This window comes from Eutrigla gurnardus (genome assembly GCF_963514095.1).
Source record: "Eutrigla gurnardus genome assembly, chromosome: 9".
Classification (NCBI taxonomy): domain Eukaryota; kingdom Metazoa; phylum Chordata; class Actinopteri; order Perciformes; family Triglidae; genus Eutrigla; species Eutrigla gurnardus.
Window position 1 is genome coordinate 29116965 of NC_139923.1, and position 8683 is coordinate 29125647.

The 8683-nt window shown below is 51.8% G+C and overlaps 1 protein-coding gene across 2 annotated transcripts in view; it reads right to left on the reverse strand.

Annotated features, from left to right (window-relative positions):
* Positions 1-682: 682 nt before the first annotated feature.
* sntb2 (syntrophin, beta 2) overlaps positions 683-8683 on the reverse strand; it is a 15597-nt gene continuing 7596 nt past the window's right edge. The window contains exons 2-9 of one of the 2 annotated variants that reach the window (XM_084018364.1): positions 7384-7603; positions 7009-7213; positions 6786-6928; positions 6048-6244; positions 5753-5943; positions 4141-4297; positions 2716-4105; positions 683-2295 (exon numbers count right to left, since the gene is read on the reverse strand). In XM_084018364.1, coding sequence (XP_083874490.1) covers positions 4205-4297; positions 5753-5943; positions 6048-6244; positions 6786-6928; positions 7009-7213; positions 7384-7603 — 1049 coding nt within the window. In that variant the 3' untranslated portion in view covers positions 683-2295; positions 2716-4105; positions 4141-4204. Of the gene's footprint in view, positions 2296-2715; positions 4298-5752; positions 5944-6047; positions 6245-6785; positions 6929-7008; positions 7214-7383; positions 7604-8683 lie in introns of both variants that reach the window. The other variant, XM_084018363.1, reaches the window with a different exon arrangement.

Sequence of the window (8683 nt, forward strand, 5' to 3'; positions counted from 1 at the left end):
AAATGGATGTTTACTTTCCAGATAAATTGTGAAAAACATGAGTAGTTGTTAGTGTCAGTATATAGTTTAATTGTTTACCTAATTAATGCACTTTACAGCACCTTGGTCAGTATGAACTGTTTATAAATGTGCTTTATAAAACATTTTACTTACTAGTAATTATTATTATTATATTGAGTAGAAATATTTCCATTTTTCAAGAATATTTCACAACTGCTTCACATTTATTGACAAGAGTTGGAGAGATATAACTTCATGTTAGAAATCAGCAGAGGTGAGAAGTAACAAAGTACAAATACTTTGTACAACTATCTGTACTTTCTACTCATCACATTTACAAAAGGCTTGTTACTTTAGTTTTAATGCATTTGAGGGGAATTCATACATTAAATTTGTTTTCTTTATTAATATAACTTGCAATTGTTAGTCTATTAAAAAAACAATCAGACAGTAGAAATGTTCTTCATAGGAATACTTTCACTTCCACTTTTAGGTGTGTAAAGTAGAATTAGTACTTTTGGAACACAAGTATGTGTACTTCTACTGGAGTAGGGAACATCTGGACTTTTACACCTCTGTAAATCAGACTACATGGACTCAATGACAGAAATACATACGATATGGTGAGAAATGAAGTAAATGTGGTTGATATTCTTCTGAACAAAGCACACATGGACCTGTGTGATCGGTAACAGTTTTATTGGTAGGTATTTACAGTTGAGATGCTTACATTGGTATCATACATGGTATACGGTATCTGGGAAGGAAGTCTACAATACTTTGCATATGACAGGTTTGTTGCAGCAGCAGTACTCGGTCCTGTTCAATGATTGTGTTGGACGCAAGCTGCCACCGACGTTTAGCTTTGGTTCAAAGACGTGAGAGAAGTTTCCTTGAAGCGTTGCATAGACGGATCATCGCCTGATCAGTGTGGGAGGACAGGTGTGTACCTTCACGGGTGGAGGGTTGGACAGGTAAGTGCAGGCGGAGGACGGCCGGCCGGCGATGACCGACCGGAGACAATCACAGGTGTGCAGCGAGTTAACGGAGGAGGAGGAGACTCAGAGGAGAGCCTTCTGTCCTTTTCCAGCTGTTGTTTACAAGAAAGGCTAAGCCCCGCCCCTTCCTGCGACCACCATGGGGCCCCCATTCCTGCAATCAACGCCAAGACCCACTTTTCTGATCCTGTATGAACTGAGACATGAATTACACACGTGGTGTTTGCAATTTAACAGTTCACAAAGTCACGATGTGGTCTAATCAAGAAAATCCACTGATAATCTACTCAGTACTTTGTAAATCTAATTGTAATTCTAATGTTGTGTATATTAAATTGTCTATTTGTATCACTTTTATTTACATGTATATAACTAAGTATGTATGTACATACATTTATTAGCATGTATTATTGTAATTTAGTCTATTTTATATTTTATTGATTTTTTTATGTATTATTATAGTGATTTTCAGTTCCCATGGGGACAGAGGAAAGGGGGCGGGGCTTAGCCTCTCTATAACGCGAGAAAGAATGACATAACTACAGCGACTGTAAGCGAACACAATTCTGCTTTAAACAAGAATAAAGGTCACTCAGAGTCCTGGGGAGGACAGACCGGACTGTGTCCTGGTCTGTGGGGGGGAGACACACACAAAGGGACTCTGTCTGAGGCCCAGAAGACAAAACCAGGCGGAACTGAAGGGAAGCTTCAGCAACATGAGCCCACGGAAGGTTATGAAAACATGATGATTACAGTCATTAACGAGGCTCCACACAGGAAGTGGAGGGAGGGACTGAGATTGTTCTAGACCTGATTCAGGGTTCTGGTCCCAAAGAGTCCGCTTTCATCAACAGGACTTTTAAATAAAGTTTCTTAAAAAACGTAAACGTTTCTTTTTCTCTCCCCCAGAGCTTTCAACTGCGTCTCACGGTCTTCATCAGTGGATGATGTCATGCTCAGTTGTCGTCATGTGACCTCACTAAAAAAACAGCGAGGCCTCAACCAACCGCCTCCGGGGCTGGAGACGGATTCTGGACTCGGATTCTGGACTCGGACCAAATCTACTTACTCCTTAAAAAATATGCACAATTAAAATAAAAGGTTGATGAATAAAGTATTCCTCTGTGTTAATGTGACATTCTGAACACCCACGAGCCGTCCCCTTTGTTTAACATTGCAACGCAATGAATTGTGGGTAATTCCTCTTGGGCAAAGTCAGCAAACACAGAAAAAGTGTCCATAAAGAGAAACACGACCAATAAACACCAGGATCCAGACTTCAGTCACGTAAGGACAACTGAGAGACATCTCCATGACAACCGAGACGTCTCCATGACAACCGAGACGTCTGCATGACAACCGAGACGTCTCCATGACAACCGAGACATCTCCATGACAACCAAGACGTCTGCATGACAACCGAGACGTCTGCATGACAACCGAGACGTCTCCATGACAACCGAGACATCGCCATGACAACCGAGACGTCTCCATGACAACCGAGACGTCTGCATGACAACCGAGACGTCGCCATGACAACCGAGACGTCTCCATGACAACCGAGATGTCTCCATGACAACCGAGACGTCGCCATGACAACCGAGACGTCTGCATGACAACCGAGACGTCTCCATGACAACCGAGACGTCGCCATGACAACCGAGACGTCTGCATGACAACCGAGACGTCGCCATGACAACCGAGACGTCTCCATGACAACCGAGACGTCTCCATGACAACCGAGACATCGCCATGACAACCGAGATGTCTCCATGACAACTGAGACATCTCCATGACAACCGAGACCATGAGCTGCTGACTGAAGGCTAAAGGACGTGACGTCTTCTGCGGGCATTCCCAGGAAGTGACACGTGTTCCAGCGCAGTGGGTCATGTGGTCAGTTAAAACAGTCGTGAGTCAGAGAAACGTCGCCATAGCAACGGAGCACAAGACACTCAGCAAAGTCACGCTGGAGTGAAGACGGAGACGCGGCGTTGGTCCAGACGGGAGGGAACAGGAAGTCAAGCTATCGCGAGATACACACTTACAAAAAACACACAAACACAAAGTAACATGATTCTCACTATAAGAGTAATACTATTACTATTAATACTTAACATCCTCTTATTGAAGTAAAAAAACAAAACCTTACAAAGAGCGTCTCTGACTACAGGTGAAAAGGCACAGTTGGCACTCCTGATTACTACAGCAGTTTGGGAGAATGTGCTAACAGTCAGAAAGCAGACACACACACACACACACACACACACACACACACACACACACACACACACACACACACACTTACACACACACACACACACACACACACACACACACACACACACACACACACACACACACACACACACACACACACACACACACACACACACACACACACACACACACACACACACACACACAGAGAAAGAGCCCAAACTACGGTGGAAGGCCGTCAAGGAATGAGAGGCTGTGAAACGTCCTCTAACAAACACTCTGCACTGACGGAGTCTCGTGAGTATGACATCATCAAGCTGCGTCAGCTGATTCAGCGTCCGTCCTCCAATCAGAAGACCGAACACGGCTGAGACGAGAGTCCGTCCCCGTCTGGCCTTTTTTTCTTCTGGTTCGGAGGATCAGGGCCCGACGTATCCCAGGATTCATAGCGACAGCTGGTAACCTCTTCTATGCTCTTTGGGGGGGTCAACCACAGCTGGTTGCTAGGCAACGGCCCTGCAAACAGGAAGTCCTCTGTAGACCAGACTCGTGAAGGACGGCCGCTGAACGGAGACGCAGCCGTTCATCGTATCAGACGATCGTTCAGAAATAAAACAGAATGGTAGGAGATCGTTTAAAAGCTATTTCAGTTTTTTTCCTCATGACTCCAAGTAAAGCGAAGCCACTTCCTGTCAGCTGACCATGACTGCAGGAGGCCGAGGAAAAGTTGGAAGAGAAGGCACAATGTAGAGACAATCAGCAATAATAAGACTCAGGTTAGATCTTCAGCCGTGAACGGACAGAGACTGAAAAACAGAAAAAAGAAAAATCAACCCCCCCGTGTCAGCATGTTGGGAGCGTCCTCCCGTCCACGCCGCCGCCTCCTCCTGGCCACGCCACCGCCTCCTCCTGGCCACGCCACCGCCTCCTCCCGTCCACACCGCTGCCCCGGCCCCTCCTCCACGCCGCCGCCATCGTGGGTGGCTTCACGTCAGCAGGCCCATACGAGTCAGCTTGGCTGACAGGAAGGAGTGGAGGACAAACACCACCGGCTTTGGACCCGAGTGGAGGTCAAATACCTGCAGGATGGGAGGAGGTGAGGGGGAGATGAGGGGAGGAGGTGGAGGAGGAGATGAGGGGGGAGATGGAGGAAGGAGGTGGAGGAGGTGAGGGAGGAAATGGAGGGAGTAGGTGGAGGAGGTTAGGGGGAGGTGGAGATGGAGGGAGTAGGTGGAGGAGGTGAGGGAGGAGATGGAGGGAGGAGATGAGGGGGAGATGGAGGGAGGAGATGGAGGGAGTAGGTGGAGGAGGTGAGGGAGGAAATGGAGGGAGGAGGTTAGGGGGAGGAGATGGAGGGAGTAGGTGGAGGAGGTTAGGGGGAGATGGAGGGAGGAGATGGAGGGAGGAGATGTGGGGGAGATGGAGGGAGGAGATGAGGGAGGAGGTGAGGGGGGAGATGGAGGGAGGAGGTGGAGGAGGAGGTGAGGGGGAGATGGAGGGAGGAGATGGAGGGAGGAGATGTGGGGGAGATGGAGGGAGGAGATGGAGGGAGGAGGTGAGGGGGGAGATGGAGGGAGGAGGTGAGGGGGGAGTGGAGGGAGGAGATGTGGGGGAGATGGAGGGAGGAGATGAGGGAGGAGGTGAGGGGGAGTGGAGGGAGGAGGTGGAGGGAGGAGGTGAGGGGGGAGATGAGGGAGGAGATGGAGGGAGGAGGTGAGGGAGGAGATGGAGGGAGGAGATGAGGGGGGAGATGGAGGGAGGAGATGAGGGAGGAGATGGAGGGAGGAGGTGAGGGGGGAGATGGAGGGAGGAGGTTAGGGGGGAGTGGAGGGAGGAGATGGAGGGAGGAGATGAGGGAGGAGATGGAGGGAGGAGATGAGGGGGGGGTGGAGGGAGGAGGTGGAGGAGGTGAGGGGGGGTGGAGGGAGGAGGTGTGGGGGAGATGGAGGGAGGAGATGAGGGGGGAGATGGAGGGAGGAGATGAGGGAGGAGATGGAGGGAGGAGATGAGGGGGGAGTGGAGGGAGGAGGTGGAGGAGGTGAGGGGGGGTGGAGGGAGGAGGTGGAGGAGGTGAGGGGGGGGTGGAGGGAGGAGATGGAGGGAGGAGATGAGGGAGGAGATGGAGGGAGGAGATGAGGGGGGAGATGGAGGGAGGAGATGAGGGAGGAGATGGAGGGAGGAGGTTAGGGGGGAGTGGAGGGAGGAGATGGAGGGAGGAGATGAGGGGGGAGATGGAGGGAGGAGATGAGGGAGGAGATGGAGGGAGGAGATGTGGGGGAGATGGAGGGAGGAGGTGAGGGGGAGATGGAGGGAGGAGGTGAGGGGGGAGATGGAGGAGGTGAGGGGGGGTGGAGGGAGGAAGGTAAATAAAAGAAGAATAGCTGGCGTTACCAGACTACTTGCTTTGGCGCCCCCTGGTGGTCTCACCAAACAACACAGAGAAACGGACGTTTCTTAGATTCTATAATAAGTTAAATAATTCCGTCTTAATGAAAAGCTGCGAGGGAACAAGTCATGTGACTCCGGCGTCTCACCATCTCCCCCTCTGGACCCCCAAAGTCCAGGTACAGGTTGCGGACTCCGTCGTCGGCAGACATCTTGAGCTTCTCGTAGGGGTATCTGAAGAGCACAGCGCCCCCTCCTGGATCCGCAGGCTCCCGCGTCACAGTGAAGCCCTTCTCATAGTGCAGCGTCAGCCGGACATCCTGTCTGTTCAACGTGCAGCCTGGGGGGGATCGTAACCATGGTAACCGGGGTTGTACATGTACACAAGAACAACTGTGAAACACCAAACAGGGTCCGGATCTTGGATCTGGACTGAAGACTCACCGATGGAGACCTCTTTGATGAGCTCGGCGGCGGCGTGCGCCCCCTGCACCAGGGCTCGGGTCCACGAGGACAGATCCCAGTGGGTCTCCACTCGGAACATGTGGGACTCGATGCCCCGGCCCGTGCCCGTCCGGGTGGCGAAGACTAGGTCTGAGCCCTGGGCCGGAGACCCCCGGGCGCTCCCCGAGTGGACCAGTCTGGAGGGAGAGAGCCACATGTTAGACCACTCACATGAAGGAGCCTGGTCTCTGAGAGTGTGTGGTGGGTCCTGGTCTCTGAGAGTGTGTGGTGGGTCCTGGTCTCTGAGAGTAGGTGGTGGGTCCTGGTCTCTGAGTGTGTGTGGTGGGTCCTGGTTTCTGAGAGTGTGTGTGGTGGGTCCTGGTCTCTGAGAGTGTGTGCGGTGGGTCCTGGTCTCTGAGGCTGTGTAGTGGTCTCTGAGAGTGTGTGGTGGTCTCTGAGTGTGTGCGGTGGGTCCTGGTCTCTGAGGCTGTGTAGTGGTCTCTGAGAGTGTGTGGTGGTCTCTGAGTGTGTGTGGTGGGTCCTGGTCTCTGAGGCTGTGTAGTGGTCTCTGAGTGTGTGTGGTGGGTCCTGGTCTCTGAGGCTGTGTGGTGGGTCCTGGTCTCTGACAGTGTGTGGTGGGTCCTGGTCACTGAGACTGCGTGGTGGGTCCTGGTCTCTGAGTGTGTGTGGTGGGTCCTGGTCTCTGAGTGTGTGGTGGGTCCTGGTCTCTGGTCTCACCTGGTGGCCAGCAGCGGGTGGGTCAGCAGGGGGAGGGACCAGGACTCTCGGCTCCACGGCACCGACTCAAAGAGCAGGATGTCTTTCTCCGTCAGCGCCATGACAACGGGCTTGTACTGCTGCCGGCCGCCTTCCAGCTGGACCTGGGGGGGGGGGGGGGGACACACACGTCAGGGGGACACGCCAGGGGGACTCGCCACCAGCGGACAGGAAGTGAAGGTACCTGCTCCGCCAACCAGCCGATGTGCTTGAGGTGGGGGTGCGTGGAGGCCGACGCCCCCAGGTAGGCGTTGACGTGAGCCAGCGTGTGCGGCAGCAGCGCGGCGATGTTGGTGTGGACGGCGGTGAACCAGGAGTTGGCCGAGGGGCCGTCCTTGCAGCGCAGCACCACCGTGTGCTGGCCGTCGGGGGAGTGGAGCTCCAGGAGTCTGGGGGGACCAAGAACACGGGTCAGGGAGCCCCTCAGGGACCCGGCTTTCACCAGGAACACAAGGATTTACTTTGGGATATACCTTATTTCTTCCCATCTTAAATTTGCAGATATATGTGCTGTTCTATTATATATTCCTCCTCCCCCCCTCCTCCCTCCCTCCCCTACCTGTTCTCCAGATCTGGCATGGTCAGGTTCCTGCTGATGAAGCACATCTTGAGGCTGATGACCTTCCTGTCCTTGGAGGACGCGGCGCTGCCGTGTTTGGGCGAGCCGGAGTCCTCGCTGCCGCTGTAGCTGGGCGACTGTGGGCGGACGCCGTCCCACGGGAGGTCGGCCACCAGGGACGGCTTCTTGAAGAGGGGGGACACCTCGCGGATGTACTTCACTGGGGAGGGGGGAGACCAACGGGCAGGAAGGGCATCAAACAACACATCAACCTTCATTTCACCTACAAAGACTATTGACCCATATACCATAGACCAGACCATAGACCATAGACCAGGTCATATACCATAGACCAGACCATAGACCAGTTCAAATACCATAGACCAGGTCATATACCATAGACCAGACCATAGACCAGTCCATATACCATAGACCAGACCATAGACCAGTCCATATACCATAGACCAGGTTATATACCATAGACCAGACCATAGACCAGTCCATATACCATAGACCAGGTCATATACCATAGACCAGACCATAGACCAGTTCAAATACCATAGACCAGGTCATATACCATAGACCAGACCATAGACCAGTCCATATACCATAGACCAGGTCATATACCATAGACCAGACCATAGACCAGTTCAAATACCATAGACCAGGTCATATACCATAGACCAGACCATAGACCAGTCCATATACCATAGACCAGACCATAGACCAGTTCAAATACCATAGACCAGGTCATATACCATAGACCAGACCATAGACCAGTCCATATACCATAGACCAGACCATAGACCAGTTCAAATACCATAGACCAGGTCATATACCATAGACCAGACCATAGACCAGTCCATATACCATAGACCAGACCATAGACCATAGACCAGGTCATATACCATAGACCAGACCATAGACCATAGACCAGGTCATATACCATAGACCAGACCATAGACCAGTCCAAATACCATAGACCAGGTCATATACCATAGACCAGACCATAGACCAGTCCATATACCATAGACCAGGTCATATACCATAGACCAGACCATAGACCAGTTCAAATACCATAGACCAGGTCATATACCATAGACCAGACCATAGACCAGTCCATATACCATAGACCAGTTCATAGACCATAGACCAGTCCATAGACCATAGTCCAGGCCATAGACCATAGACCAGGTCATATACCATAGACCAGGTCATATACCATAGACCAGGTCATATACCATAGTCCAGGCCATAGACTATTGACCAGGCCATAGACCAGATGAGGTTTGATTCCGTC